This window comes from Urocitellus parryii, chromosome 7 (genome assembly GCF_045843805.1).
Source record: "Urocitellus parryii isolate mUroPar1 chromosome 7, mUroPar1.hap1, whole genome shotgun sequence".
Taxonomy (NCBI): Eukaryota; Metazoa; Chordata; class Mammalia; order Rodentia; family Sciuridae; genus Urocitellus; species Urocitellus parryii.
Window position 1 is genome coordinate 130984231 of NC_135537.1, and position 16217 is coordinate 131000447.

The 16217-nt window shown below is 38.3% G+C and overlaps 2 protein-coding genes across 2 annotated transcripts; one reads left to right on the plus strand and one right to left on the minus strand.

Annotated features, from left to right (window-relative positions):
* Window positions 1–5361: 5361 nt before the first annotated feature.
* Window positions 5362–8852, minus strand: LOC144255768 (olfactory receptor 1468-like). Its single transcript, XM_077800647.1, has 2 exons — window positions 8842–8852; window positions 5362–6319 (listed from the first exon to the last, which is right to left on the minus strand). Exons 1-2 carry the CDS (start codon window positions 8850–8852, stop codon window positions 5362–5364), a joined length of 969 nt encoding a protein of 322 aa, XP_077656773.1.
* A 3785-nt stretch (window positions 8853–12637) lies between these two features.
* Window positions 12638–13579, plus strand: LOC144255866 (olfactory receptor 1). The gene has a single exon (XM_077800912.1). The coding sequence runs from the start codon at window positions 12638–12640 to the stop codon at window positions 13577–13579; it is 942 nt and encodes a 313-aa protein (XP_077657038.1).
* The last annotated feature ends 2638 nt before the right edge of the window (window positions 13580–16217 follow it).

Consider the following 16217-nt stretch of genomic DNA (forward strand, 5'->3'; position numbering starts at 1 on the left):
AAAAAGGCCAAAAGGGGCAGGGTTACAAGGATCAGGTAAGTGAAACGCAACCCAAGGGCGACACCTACACCTGAAGACCCACCTTTACTATCTGAGCTGGGCAATGTCCAAGTCACCAGGAAATGTAGTGATTGCTCAGAGCCTCCTGCTTTGGGACCGGAAGGTATGGGTCATTCAGAGCGGCTCCCCACATTTGGGACTTGCACTTTCCCCTTGATCTTCTCTAAAACTATCTTGAAAGGGCCCTATTCTGCCATTGGCAATGGCCCCCATTAATATTTCTGCTATCTCCCAGTACCCTTGATCTTGAGGCTGCAGTATATGTCCTTGAGACCCTCCTTGTGCCAAAGCTGCATTGTGTTCCTTGAAAAGGCAAAGAAAGTCTCTCTCTCTCTCTCTCTCTCTCTCTCTCTCTCTCTCTCTCTCTCCCTGCCTGCACACTTTAACACTTGACCCCTGAGCAGCCCCTGTCTATGTCCTCTGCCTCACAGAGTTGGCTGAAAGCAGAGCTTGTATCCCTTCTCCAATCCTCAGACTCTTTGTTTTTTGTTTGTTTGTTTTGTTGTTGTTGATGTTGTTGTTTTGAGTGAACCAGGGGATATGACAGATCTCACACTGACCAGTCCATCCTGCTTCCCTCTCTCCCCTGCTCAGGCACACACCTAGCCCCCACTCCTGTCCCAATTACCTAGTAGAAATAGGTCCCATTATATCCTGTCCCACCAGCATATCAGACCTAAACATCTGTTATTATGGGTTGAATTGTCTCACCCAAAAAGGTATGTTGAAGTCACAACCCACAGCACTTGTGAATATGACCTTACTTAGTACTTTGTATTCAAGTTAAAATGAAGCCATGGGGGTGAACTGTAGACTAATATAAGCAATGCCCATTTAAGGAGATAAAAAAAAAAGCTATTTGAAGACAGAGACACAGAGAGTACACCATGTGATGCTGAAAGCAGAAAACAAAGAAATAGAGCTACCAGCTAAAAAACCCACGGCCTGATGACTACCCCTAGAGCTGGGCAGAGGCAAGGGAGGGTCTGCTCAGTCTGATGGGGACCAAGGCCCTGCCGACACCTCACTTTGAACTTCTTTTCTCGGGAACACAGAGAAAATAAATTTCTATTATTTTAAACTGCCCAAAATAAAAGAAGCAGACTATGGTTCACAAAATTTTGCACTATACATACAATATTCCTTTGAGTATTATTCTCAATTGTTTTTTTTTTAATTTCCAGTGGTTGTTAAGGTAACACCAGTTTTTATCATAGATAAACTCTGAAATATCAGTGTCAAACTACAACAAAAAAGTATTAGTGACAAGACAAAGGATTAATATTTAAATTAAATCAATTTCTTTTACACCAGAAAAAATCTAACAAAAAATGAATCCTATACTCAATTGCACTGAAAACTAAGTACAAGAACTATAGGGAGGAAAAAAACTATCTCCTGATAGATACAAAAGAATATTACAATAAAAGGACACATAGAATGACCTCAGAAATCTTGTAACATTTAAAGATATTTTTTCATTTTTATTTTCATTTATATTAAACTGTCACAGAAAAAAATCATGAAAATTGTACATATATATTATCAGGACAACTTGCAACATTTTGACAAATGTAAATATTGTATAATGTTTAAATTAAGATTTCTATGTCCTCAAACATTTGCCATTTCTTTATGGGGAAATTTTTCAAAAAAATTTTTCCAGCTTATTGAAATACACAGTATATTATGGTAACCTATCAGCCAAATAGCACACTGAACTTCTTGTTCCTACCTTACTATAACTTTGTAGCCATTGATCAATGTCTCTCCATTCTTCCCTGCCCCATCCTACTTTCTCCAGCCTTGGATAACCACCATTCTACTCTCAATTTTTATGAGATTGACTTCTTTAGATTCAACATTACAGTGAGACTTGTCTATCTTTCCCTAACTGATTTCACTTAACATAATAGTCTCCCGTTCCATCCATGTTGTCACAGATGAAAGGATTTCATTATTTTCATGTCTGAATTGTATTCCATTATGTATATATGCTACAGTTTCTTTACCCATTCATCACCTGGTGGACACTAAGGTTGTTTTCATCTCTTAGCTGTTATGAATAGAACTGCAAGGAACATGGGAGTTCAGATGTCTTTTCATCATACTGACTTCATTTCCTTAGATCTATACCCAGGAGTGGGATTGCTGAATATGGTGGTTCTAGTTTTAATTATTTAGGAACTTTAACATTGTTTTCCATATCAGCTATACTAATTTACATTCCCCTCCACAGTGAGCAAGGATTCCTTTACTTCACATCCTTGCCACCCAGCACTTGTTATGTTCTTTGATAGTAGCCATTTTTACTGGAGTAAGGTGATGTCTAATTGTGCTTTTGATATGCATTTTCTTGGTGATAAGTGATGTTGAGCATTTTTTCAAATGTTGGTATGTCTTCTTTTGAGAAATGTCTGTTTAGCTCTATTGCCCCCTTTTCAGTCAGGTTTTTGTTTTTTTGCTATTGAAGTTTTTTATTCCTTATATACTCTGTATGTAAAAATATTGTCAGAAGTATACTTTGCAAATATTTTCTTCCATTGTGTTGCCTGTTTCTTAACTCTTCATTCTTTTATTTGCAGTGTAGAATGTTTTTGGTTTGAAGTAATCCCATTTGTTTATTTTTGCTTTTGTTTCATGTGCTTTGGGGATCTTGTGCAAAAATTCCTTGCCCATTCCAATGTTCTAAAGCATTTCCTCTCTGTTGTTTCTAGTTGCTTCATTTTTATTTTTAAGTTATTAATGTGTTTTGAGTTGGTTTTTACTAGATAGAGTGTAAAGAGATAGGAGAGAGAGAGAGAGAGAGAGAGAGAGAGAGAGAGAGAGAGAGAGAGATATCTAGGTGGATATTCAATTTTCCTTGCACCATTTATTGAAAACACTGTGGGTCCTCCAATGTTTTCTTAGGACTTGTATCAAAAATCAATTGGTTGTAGATGCATGAGTTTGCTTCCAGGTTCTCTTTGTATTGTTGATTTATGTGTGTTTCTATGTCAATACCATGCTGTTTTAATTGCAACTTTCAGGTCATACAACATCTCCTGTTATTTTCTTTTTGCTCAGGATAGCTTTGACTATTACGGGTTTTTGTTCTCATATAAAACCTAAAACTACTTTTTCTAGTTATGTGAAGAATATCATTGATTTTTTAATATTTATTTTTTAGTTATAGTTGAACATAATATCCTAATCATTAACCCAATTAATAACTACTCTTTATTTTTCCATATGTACGAATACTCAGCAATTTGCAACAACATTCTATCTTTATGATTTTCCTAGACTTAATATTTCATATGAATAGAATTATACAATATATGGTCTTTACAGCTGTCTTATTTCAATTAACATATTGTTTTCAAGGTACATGTATGTTTTTTCATTTATTTTATAGGTGCATTAAATTATATAGAATAGTGAGATTCATTGCTATGTATGCATAATATAATTTGGTCACTTTTGTTCCCAGCTCAAGGTACATTTATGTAAAAGTATGTATCAATATTTTATTTTGTTTCCGGTAACTACATAGAAGTTATGCGAATCAAGAAACAGAATGTAGGATAAAGAATATATGTGAGTAGATAATGGAGCTCAAATTTCTGTGACTCAGAAATCATCAGGTGAAGATATTCATTGAAAAATGAGGATAAAAACTATTATGTTTTGATATGGAGGAGGTCTAGGCTGCAGAGATGTGGAGGTCAGTGGCATTTAAGAGAAGTTGAAATGATACAGTTGGTTGTCATCACTTGCAGGGGACAAGGAAAACTCATGAGCCAATGATAACAATCCAGACAATGTACATGTAGCTCACATTGGAAAATGTGAGGCTGCATATCCTATTTCTGAGGTGAGGGAGAGGTGAGAAGAACCCCCACAATCAAATATCCTGCAATCTTAAACAGGTTCAGTACTGACACATAGTGGAGCATTGGCATGTTCAAATCCCACATTTTTCAATCTTTGGCCCATATTAAGATTCCCTTTCCTCCATGGATTCATCACAAGAGTTAAGTATTAAATACTTAAATACTTAAATACTTTAAATACTTAAATTAATGTAAAGTTTATTGATAACTTGTAAAACCAAGGAGGGAAAGGTGATCCTTGAAGAGTAAGGTTGAAAAGTGTGTGGGCTCTCTCTCATCCAGCGAGGAGGTCCACGGAACAGGGTAGAGGAGAGTGTGGCTGCAGAGTCACTAACCAAGACCTCCAGAGACCAAGCAGGAAGCAGGTCTGATTTTATTGCACAGTTACCATGTATATATACTCAGGCAGTAGCTAGGCAGATTACAGGCAGCCATCAATGCAATTCTGCTAACTGCTCTTGCAGTGACCAATCGAGTAGTGGGCTGTGGAGCAAGCACAGGGACTACAACACATGGCCTCATGCCCAGAGTTGTGCCTCCAGGGTAAATAGCCTGCCGCTTACATGCCTAGCACAAAGGAGTGGCCTGCCACTCAGATGCCCTTAACGTATGCCATGTATGCAGTACTCCATGTACTTGTCCCCACAGAAAAACAGACTCAACAGCACTTAGCGCCTCAAGGGGACTTCGTTTCCAGCAAATACAAACTAAACTGCTATAACACAGTAAATGGAAAGTTTATTTTAAGTACAGATTGGGTACAAAAGAATAATGCAGACATGGAAAAAAGGTAGAAGTAATAAAGTTTAGAATGATGTGAACACTTTCTGAGAAAGAGATAAGTAAAGACTTTCTATTCAGGTATAAAAAGTTCCATTTAGAAGAGCAAGCATTGGCCTGAGTTGTTTGAATCTTGGCATTGACGTGGAAGAGCAGTATATCACTTTAAAAAAAAAGTTATAGTTTTGGGGCTGGGGCTGTAGCTCAATGGTAAAGCACCTGCTTTGCATGTGGGAAGCACTGGGTTTGATCCTCAGCACCACATAGAAATAAATAAAGATACTGTGTGTTAATCAACAACTAAAAAAATTTTTTTAAAAGTTATGGTTTTTTAAAAAGGAACACATGGTAAATTATTGATTTAACAGATAGAAATTTCAATTAAAATATTTAAATTATGCTTCCAGGGTCAGCTAGAATTAACAAGCAAGAAACCTTCCTAGCAGATTACTGATAACAGACTTTACATCAACTACCCATCTCCACTTCAGCTCTTTTGTTTTCACTTCAGATTTTTAACATTGGAAAATGATGTGATATTTTATTTGAACAGAAAACTTTGGGATGGGAAGAAAGAACTGCAAAAATATTCAAATGTACATCACAATATTTATACTGGACAAAACTGTAGTACCTATTGCAAGAGTTACCATGATACAGAGAATAGAATTGTCTTCTTACAAAAGACTCTTCTTAGGGCTCCCTTCATGTCTCTGTTCCTCAGGCTGTAGATGAAGGGGTTCAGCATGGGAGTGACCACCGTGTACATCAGAGCCATGACAGTGTCTTTCACAGTAGAATTATTAGCTGATGGACATAAATAGAGACCAATAATTGTCCCATAGAACAGTGACACCACAGAGAGGTGGGAGCCACAGGTGGAGAAGGCCTTGTGGATACCTCGAGCAGAAGGGACCTTGAGGATGGAGGAGAAAATTTGTACATAGGACCCAAGTATGAGTAGAAATGGGGTGACAATAACAAGTCCTCCCATGATAAATATCACCAATTCATTGACATGAGTATTGGAGCAGGCCAGCTTCAGTAAAGCAGATATTTCACAGAAAAAGTGGGGGATCACGTTGTCCGAACAGAAAGACAATCTGACCACAAGCAGAGTGTGCAACAGGGCATGGAGCGTGGTCAGCACCCAGGACAGCACCACCAGGGAGAGACAGAGCTTGGGGCTCATGATGGTGGTGTAGTGCAGGGGGAAGCAGATGGCCACATAGCGGTCATAAGCCATGGCCACAAGGAGGAAGCTCTCTAGGTCTGCAAAGCACAGGAAGAAGTATATTTGAGTCAGGCAGCCTGCATAGGGGATGGAGGGGACTTGACTCTGCATGTTCTGCAACAGTTTAGGAATGGTCACAGAGGAAAAGCAGAGGTCAGAGAAGGACAAATTGCCGAGAAGCAAATACATGGGAGTGTGCAGATGGGAGTCCAGGTGAATGAGGATGATGATGATGAGGTTCCCCAGGATGGTGGTAAGATACATGGAAAGGAACAGGGCATAGAAGAGGTTCTGGTGCTCTGGCTGGATGGGCAGGCCCAGGAGGAGGAATTCTGAGACGGGAGTTTGGTTCCTTTCTGTCATGCTCTGTCTACTGTATCTTTTTTTAAAAAAAGAAAGACTTGGGTACCTTAACAATTCAAATAAATGAACATTTTTCTCTTATATGTCATCTGGTACTCATTCTACAATAACTGATCCCACCTTGATTACAATAATTATTATCTTTAAAATCCAATTGTCCATCATCTCTATAATCATGAATGCCTTTTTCTTAACTTCTTTGTAACATGTTTGAATATTCCATCCTTTCCTAAACACTTACCTATTGGTTTCTGAGACAAAATGCATTACTTTTTTACATACATGCCTGGCTGGTAATCCTAGGGAACCATAATTGGCTCCTGTTCTATCAGTAACTTGTATGTTGATATTCCTCATGGATTTTGTTAAACCCTATCTTATCATAACTCTACATGGAACTCTCCTAATAAACCTGATATGCTCCAATGGCTTATATCAGTATTTAAAACTCAGACATGAAATCTGGGGATATAGCACAGTGGTGAAATGCTCATACAACATGCACAGGGCCCTAATGCAATCCCCAGCACCTCAAAAAATTAATCAATTAAATAAAAATAATAATCAGTAAATAAAACTCAGGTATAGACGCCCCTAGCCTATAAATTTCTATATCCCATAACAATTGTCTTCCATTCAATGAATCATAGGTTCCTTAAGCTCAACAGGTCTCTAATGAAAATCATCAGATTGCACTTCCTCTGTACCTCTCTCTTCCTCCTCTACTCTCATATTTTAAAAAAGGAATGCAGCATCAGATCAGAAGTCGTGAATTGTTTCATTCATTCTTTTCTCTTACTGTCAACTCCAACATACCATGTCATGTATATTCTACACTTTGTTCTCCTGCTACTTCATCCACTTCTTATCACAAGGCCACATTCCTCATCCACAATGGCATCTCTTCTCACCTGTACTATTGAAGCAGTTTCTCAAGTCTTGTCCCTAATAGGGAAAATTGTGCACCTGGTTTCTCAGAATGCTGAGTCCCTTCTGAGTGAGTAGGATGATCTCTTGAGTCAGGAATATATGCTGGGATCACAAACTGGAGACATCACCTGCTATTGTCACTGCTGACCCAATCAACTATGATCTTCTCCTGTGGGAAAATCCATAATTCACATCCTGCACTGACATAAGGAACACATATGGCACTATTTATAAATCTTATATATATGCAAATACCTGGGGATTTGTTTTAAAAAATTCATTCTGGTTCTATTGCTCGACTTTTATATATTAAATGAACATCCAGGTAATGGCAATACTGTGGTCAATAAACTGCATATAAGTAACAAGTACATATACTGCCATCAAAATATATATTACTGTAAACTTCAGATAAAGTTTAATAATAATCTCTAAGAGAGGTTTGTGAAAAGCTTCTTAAATCTCTGAAGAAAAACCCAAAGAAGAAAGAGGAGGAGGAGGAGGAGGAGGAGGAAGAGAAGAGGAAGAAGGAGAATTAAAAATTACAACTTTCTACCCAAACTTAAAGAGCTATTATTATTTCAAACTGATAGAATTGTCGATATTATTGCACAATAAGTTATAGCAATAAACATTATTATTAATAAAACATAAAAATGTTAAACATTAGTCAAAGTATTAAAACCATGTGAAAAAGTCTTGGGAGGCAGAAAGATGGAAACTTAACAGACCTGAAAAATTATTCTGCAGAACACCACACAACCTGGGAGTTCAAGACAATCACGTTTGAAAGACAGACAAGAGTTCATTCACTCTGCTACCAACTCATCCAGGTGGCTGAGAGTGACTCCAGGACCCAACTCAGGATCCTTTTCCCCTTTATTCAATAGAGACACAGGAAGTAACAGTCTCCATAGTCTTCACCTAACTGCGCCATCCCTTCTCATTCTTCCCCTTCTACACACAGAAGTCTGAGGAGCTCTGCATCCCAGAGGAGTACCAAGGCTGGAGGAACTCATTACAGACAAAATAATTAGCCAGGACCTCTCAGAAACTAATTCTCCCAGAGTCCTGTAGTGGTGACTCATGACAGCCTCTGTTCACACCAGACCATCCTTTGGGGGAAGGTGAAGATGCTGAACAGCTCAGAACAGATGCTTTCTCATTGCCTGTGTGTGGAGGGGGCAGGAGACTTGTGTGGCTGCAGCCTACATTTCAGAAGGTGAAGGTGGAAGGCTGCAGAAACCATGAAGTAATCAGGGACCACATTGTGAATGTCCCAACCTATCTTAGGAGTTTAAGAGTTTAGGCTTTATCCAGTGGATAACAGGGATCCATACATCATACAGTGGTCTTTGAGTAGAGTACTGCCATGAAATTCATGTTTCAGAAACATTGCAAGGATGGCAGAACCTGTTATTTCTCCCATCTTTCTGCCCACAGTCCCTAGGACAGAGAGAAATGCATTTAACAAGGATCAGACTTCTATGATTAAAGCACATGCAGATATAAAGAATCACAAGAATAAGAAAAAATAAACTTACCTGAACATGTTCAACCCTTTCTCATGCAGATTTGAAAAATGGACCTTTGCATCACATTTGGCTCATTTGTATGAAAATCTTTAAGAAGCCCCAGCATGACCATTGTCCCTTCCTCCATCTATGTCATGTCACTTCCCTCTGCCAAGATTATTCTGGCCCTGTATTTGAATGTGAAGCCAGATTTGGCATATATAATTCACTTTCCCACCATCCACTCACTCATCTTTAGCCATCATCTCTGCTGCAGGATCTTTAAATAGTAACACATTGCAACTTTCCATTGTAGGGACCTGAATCTTTATTGGTGTTCCTTTATTGGGATTTATACTTTTCATTAATATTTGTCATGGACCTTGAATTGTAAAGTGGTACCCAAACAATTCTGCAAGATTTCAGATGCCACCTTCTCTATTCCAGTTGTGTAGAATAACAAAGTTTCCCCTTGGTGATCAATATCAACTAACCCACGCACAATAGCAACCCGCTGTTTGCACATTAGCTCACATCTGAAACAGAAAATGGTCAAATGATAGCCTAAAGGATGGTTATGTCCCTTGGCAGAACAGCATGTCCCTTCAGAACTACACACTTCTAATGCACTGTCCTAAGGTTTCTCAGCCACTTATTCCAATCAGTGTTGCAGTGATCTCAACTGACTTCCGTAGCTACCACGTAAAAGCACTGCACATCTATCCTGCTCCATCTCACCATGGCCTTTGCTTTGAGACATCTCTGGCTCCACAGAGCAGGATGTCATGGGGAATCTCCTCAGCACTCATATAAACATTAAAATCTACCGTCCATTTTCTGTGAACTGTTGTACAGAATGTGAGGTGTAGATTAAAATTAAAATTTTTTAATAAGGGGAATCCAATTTTTCCAGCACCAAATATTAAACAGACTCCTGAACCAGCTTTCCACCAGTACAATGAAATATCTAGCACAGTCAACTTATAAACAGGTTCATTTAGCTCACAGTTTGAGGAATTAGAATGGCAAATGGCCTAGTGCAGCCTTGGCCAGGTCAACCCTTGCATGATCACCTCATGGGATAGAGATGGAAGAGCACATGCAGCTGAAGAATAGTATCTCAAACTAGAATGGAGATTCCATGATCCATTTCAAATCATCCACAATGACCTGAGGACTTTCCACAAGTTCCTGCAACTCCTATACTGCAATACTGAGTCTAGGCCTTTATGTATGAGCCCTTGTCAGACAGCCAACATTAAAACATGGTAAATTAGCACACAGGAAAAGATTAACAACAATATCTAAAAATAATTTAGAACAATTAAAACAATATACTGTAACAAAACTTTCTTAGTGATCTCTCTCTCTCTCTCCATATATCTTTTTCTCTCTGTCCCTCTCTCCCTAAAATATTTTTTTTACTTTTAGTTGGATATTGACACAATAACTTTATTTTATTTCTTTATTATTTTTTATGTGGTTCTGAGGATCGAACCCAGTGCCTCACTTGTGCTAGACAAGCACTCTACCAATGAGACACAACCCCAGTCCCTCCTCCTAAAATCTTATTGTACTATATTTATTCTTCTTCTATCTGTCACACTGTATAATGATAAAGTGCCCACAGGGAAAGATAAAGTGAGGTTAATGACCTAGACTTTGTTATGTAGCATTTGCTACATAATATAATGCTCACCTGAAGGTTCACTTGAACCTTAAAAAGTAAGTTTCATTATGTGAGGTTTACTTATTGCACAGCAATGAAAAAAAAAGGGCAATCTAATGCCACTGGTATAAACTGCTGTACTCCTAAGATATTTCAAATCATTCACAGTCTAGTATTTGATTTATTTTTATGGATTATCCAACTATTTTTCTTCAAGTCCCCAATATAGCCTCCAACAGCACAGGATTCCTGTCCATTCCCTACGTGGGCAATGATTCATCATACATCCCTGGGCTCTCCATCCCCACCTTTCCCCAGAGTACAGAAGGGTGTGATCAGTGGCTTTCATCAATCACCATACAGGACTCTGATAATTTGCCTTGAAGAGGTCCTGGATAATTACTTTGTGCCTAATGAGTTAGGCCTGAATCTGGACTCCCCTGGGATACAGAGCCTCTGGGGCCCGTGGATGGCTAGAAGGTGAGACACGAGAAGGGATGGCAGAGAAGGGATGGTAGACATGTGATGCCTACAGAGGACGTTACTTCATATGCTTGTAATGAATAAAGGGGAGCAAGATCTTGGATCAGAGCCCAGAGTTACCCTCAGACACCCTCGGTAAGTTGTCAATATGCCAGGTTGTATGATGTTCTGCCAGGTAAGTTTTCAGGTGTGACAACTTCCCTCTTTTCCATCGAGCTGCCTTCCAAGACTTTGCTACAGTATAGAAATATTTTGACTAAAGTTCAACACTTATAACACTTCTTATTAATAATACTGCTCATTAATGTTACTTACTGTGCAGTGAATCCTCAAAGATCACAGCATTTTGACATACCGGGCCTGTAAGACAAGGTTCAGTGCAGTAACAGTTCTTAACCTTTCTTTATTTTACATTCACCTAAGGAGCTTTAAAAAGCTTTGCACAAGCCACTTCACAGAGATTCCAATTAAGTTATCTCAAGGTGCTCAGTAATCGGAGTTAAACGGCAATGTGTGTATTTGCTACTCAAGTGCAGTCCAGTGATCACAGTATTGACACCCCTACTTGGGTGTTCATTTAAAGTGTAGAGTCTGAGCTATAGCACCAGAACCAATGTCTTAATGATAGGTAATTTGCATGTGAGTTAAGTGTAGAAACACTGCCCTACATGATTCTTGTGTGCATCCCAGAGTGAGGATATTGGATTTAATGGCCGAAGAAGAGGAAGCTCAGTGGATCATCTATGAAAACGTCTGCAGCTGCTATCTCTGGTTTTGTGATCCCTGCACAGCTTCTAGACACAAAGATAGACCCACAAGCTCAAAAGGTAAGAAACAGGCTGAGAAACTAGGTACATGATTTTCTCCTCATGTTTTGTTCCTTTATGATGCCAACACATGGTGTCCAAAGTCCAAAGGTACAAACTGTTAATGCAGTTCTGTTAAACACCATCAGCAGTGGGGTGGACTTCCCAGAAGTAGGACTCATTTATATCATTTGTGAATGAGTTTCCCACATCTTTTAATGTTCTTCCTCTGCATTTGTGATGACTTGGAGACAGATTGGGGTTTTGTTTGTTTGTTTGGTACTGGGGATTGAACCCAGAGGAGCTCAACCACTGAACCACATCTCTGGCCCATTTTTTATGTTTTAGTACAGACAGGGTCTCACTGGGTTGCTTAGTACCTTGCCAAGTTGCAGAGGCTGGCTTTGAACTTGTGATCCTCCTGCCTCACCTCCCGAGCTGATGAATTACAGAGACATGCCATTGTGCCCAACCATGCTAAGCTTTATCAATCAAGGTTACCCCCCCAAAAGTGGCGTGTGTGTGTGTATGTGTGTCTGTATGAGAGAGAAAGAGAGAGAGAGAGAGAGAGAGAGAGAGAGAGAGAGAGAGAGAGAGAGAGAGAGAAACCAATTACAGTTGCGAAGAATGACCAATCAGGCAGGGAAGAGAAAATCCAACACTCCTTTTGTGACAGAAGCAAACAGATAAGTACTTAGGAATAGGAAAGAATGGGCTACTGAAACATGTTGAAAAGAAGATGAGAAAAAGTAATAAATGATCATAGAGATTAAAGACACTTGAAGGTTACACTTATTGTGATGGTGGTGGGATCAACTATTGTAGAACACGTAAACACTGTGTATGAGAAAAAAATGATCATTTTCACTTGGGTTTTTAAAGGGCCTTTTTATTTCTCTTAAAGGTATTGGAGACAAATAATAATGGGAAAAAACCAAACTCTCATCTCAGAGTTCCTCCTCCTGGGCCTGCCCATCCAGCCAGAGCACCAGAACCTCTTCTATGCCCTGTTCCTGGCCATGTATCTTACCACTGTCCTGGGAAACCTCCTCATCATCACTCTCATTTGCCTGGACTCCCATCTGCACACACCCATGTATTTGTTTCTCAGCAACTTGTCCTTCTCTGACCTCTGCTTTTCCTCTGTCACCATGCCCAAATTGCTACAGAACATGCAAAGTCAAGTCCCCTCCATCCCCTATGCAGGCTGCCTGACACAAATATACTTCTTTCTGTTTTTTGGAGACCTTGGGAACTTCATCCTTGTGGCCATGGCCTATGACCGCTATGTGGCCATCTGCTTCCCCCTTCACTACACCACCATCATGAGCCCCAAGCTCTGTCTCTCCCTGGTGGTGCTGTCCTGGGTGCTGACCACATTCCATGCCCTGTTGCACACCCTGCTCATGGCAAAAGTCTCTTTTTGTGTGGACAACGTAATCCCGCACTTTTTCTGTGACATGTCTGCTATGCTGAAGCTGGCCTGCTCTGACACCCATGTCAATGAGTTGGTGATATTTATTGTGGTAGGACTCTTTCTTGTCTTCCCATTCCTACTCATTCTTGTGTCCTATGCAAAGATAGTGTCCTCCATGTTCAAGGTCCCTTCTGCTCGAGGTATCCGTAAGGCCTTCTCCACCTGTGGCTCCCACCTCTCTGTGGTGTCTCTGTTCTATGGGCCAGTCATAATTCTATACTTATGTCCATCAGCTAGTAATTCTACTGTGAAAGACACTGTCATGTCTCTGATGTACACTGTGGTCACTCCCATGCTGAACCCCTTCATCTACAGCCTGAGGAACAGAGACATGAAGGGAGCCCTAGGAAGAGTCTTTTGTCAGAAGAAAATTCCCTTCTGTGTATGATACAAATAACTGGGGCTTTTACATCATTTTATCCAGTAAACTTGTTGATATTAATATTGGGATATTATTGTAGATTGTTTCCCACATCATGGTAACTTCTGATGAAGTAGCTTATCCCTTAATTGTTCAACAAATAAAAGAGAGGAAGTTTAGCTGATTAGTTGGAAGGAGGTCTTGTTAACCTGGCTATGCCTTCCTGTTTCTCTTTTCTTGGTGATCCTGGGAAAGCACAGGATAAGGGCTACTGTTTTATGGGAACTCCATTCTTTACATTCTTAAGATACCCCTGTATTTTGTTATCTTGTCTCAAACATGCTTTGAATATGGCATAATTTTTAAACAGTGCTTCATAATCTTAGGTTGTTGCCCAATAACATTTAAATATCTCAAAATCCCAGGCTCCTTCTAATATCTCCTACATAATTTTTCTGCACAAATTTTGACATCATTCTATCACTTAACTTTCCTATATCCCTGATTTATTTTCATGTCTATGTTACTTTTTCTGCCCTTCCCTGACCCTAAATACATTTTCTAACCCTTTTGTAATGCTGATAATTCTGTCTTTACCTGTAATTACATAAGGCAGGAACCCTATAAATTATTTCTCCAGGACTGGGCAAGGAAGCTTGAGATTGGTTCAGTTTTAAAGGATGTCTTTTTGCTTGGTATTTTGACTTTGAATAATTTCCTGACATGTATATTTTTATTATACACTCATGACAGTTCAAAGGAAGTAGAAAAGATACTCATTGTTTGGGATTGCAAAATAGGAAATTCATTGACTTTCCATGTCATCCAGAAAATCAGTTGTTCAGCCTATGCAAAATCAGAGAATGATTCTGAGGTTTCTTTTGATTTTCTCCCACTTCCAAAAGAGGGAAGTACCCATTCTTTTTTTAAACTCAGCTCTCTATAGCATGGGTTGATTCCATTCTTCATTTATTTGTTTCCTTAGTTGTACTCTGTAGGTGATGGCATTCAAACCTATTTCTTTCCTCCATTCATAAATCTGCTGACCCCACAACTATCTGAATGCCAGAACTTTCTCAAAAGCTCCCAGCAATTCTTTCACTTCCTCGCTATTCCTTTTATTCTAAACAATTTAGAATTGTTTTATCTAGTTATGTGAAGAATGTCATAGGTATTTTTGTAGAAATTGCATTGATGGAATGTATTGACATTTTAATTGGGACTAAACTGAACCCATATATCACTTTGGGTATTATGGACTTCTATTTTTTAAATGTATGTATTTTAATCACAAACTGTATGGACCACTTAAAATATTGATTTTTCAATCCATGAATATGGGATGCTTCTTTCTTTCTTTCTTTCTTTCTTTCTTTCTTTCTTTCTTTCTTTCTTTTCTTTTTTTTTTTGGTGTGTGTGTGTCCTCTTCAGTTTCTTTCAACAATATTTTATAATTATCATAGTAGAGATCTTTTTTCCTCTTTGGTTAAATTTATAGGTATTTTAGTTAACGTTTTAGCTACTGTAATTTGAATTGTTTTCTTGATTTCCAATTCATAGAATTCACTTTTGGTATAAAATTGTATGCTTATTTTGTACCATGAAAAATTGCTAAACTCACTTGTTAATTTTAATGTTTTTATGGAATTTGGGGGGTTTCAAGATGTAAGATTATGTCATTCAAACAATTTTACTTCTCTTTTGTATTTTGGATGCCCTTTACTTCTTTCTCTTGCCTGTGACTCTGGACAGAATTTCCAACACTATGTTGGATAAAATTTGTAAAAGTGAACATCCTTTTCTTCCAGAGCTTAGAGCAAAAGCTTTCAGATGTACCCATAATTTTAGTTGTTGGCTTATTGTAAGTGACTTTTATTATATTTAGGTACATTCCCTCTATGAAGTATTTCTTGAGGGTTTTTTGGAGGTGTTAAATTTTATCAAATACATTTTCCATATCTATTGAGATAATCATGGGTTGTGTCTTTCATTCTATTGATGTCATGTATCATGTTTATTGATTTGTATTTTGAACCATTCTTGCATCTCAGGGATTAATCCCACTTTATCATGATGAAAATCTTTATAATGTGGTTTTGGATTCAGCAAAGTATTATTCTACTGAGAAGTTTTTGCATATATGTTCATAAAAAATATTAGCATGAAATTTTCTTTCCTTACTGATTTTGGCATCAGGTTAATGCTGGTCTCATAGGATGTGTTTGGAAGAATTACTTTTGAAAATTTTTTGAATAACATAAGAAAAATTGGAATTAATCATTCTCAACTATTTTGTAGAACCCAACAGTTAAGTCATCTATGTTCTAGGTTTTTCTTTGATGAGAGGCTTTTTATTATTGATTCTAATTTGCTACTTGTTATTGGTAAGTTCTGGTCTTTATTTCTTTATGATTCAATAGTATTAAGGTATCTGTGTCTAAGAATTTCTCATCAGAAGAATGGTCATTTTAAACAGCTTTTGCAGATTAATTTTGATGTAATAAAGCCGATCAATTCAAAATTATACAATTTACACTTGCCTAGCCTACATGAGACCCTGGGTTTCGTAATCAGCATGATCAAAACTATCTACAATTTGATGAGATTTGAACAACTTCAGTTCTCCTCAAGGACACTTGATGAAATTCATGCCAAATGCCAACTG

Excerpts from the sequence above, each read along its gene's own strand:
- LOC144255866 (XM_077800912.1), top strand. The coding sequence starts at position 12,638 with ATGGGAAAAAACCAAACTCTCATCTCAGAGTTCCTCCTCCTGGGCCTG.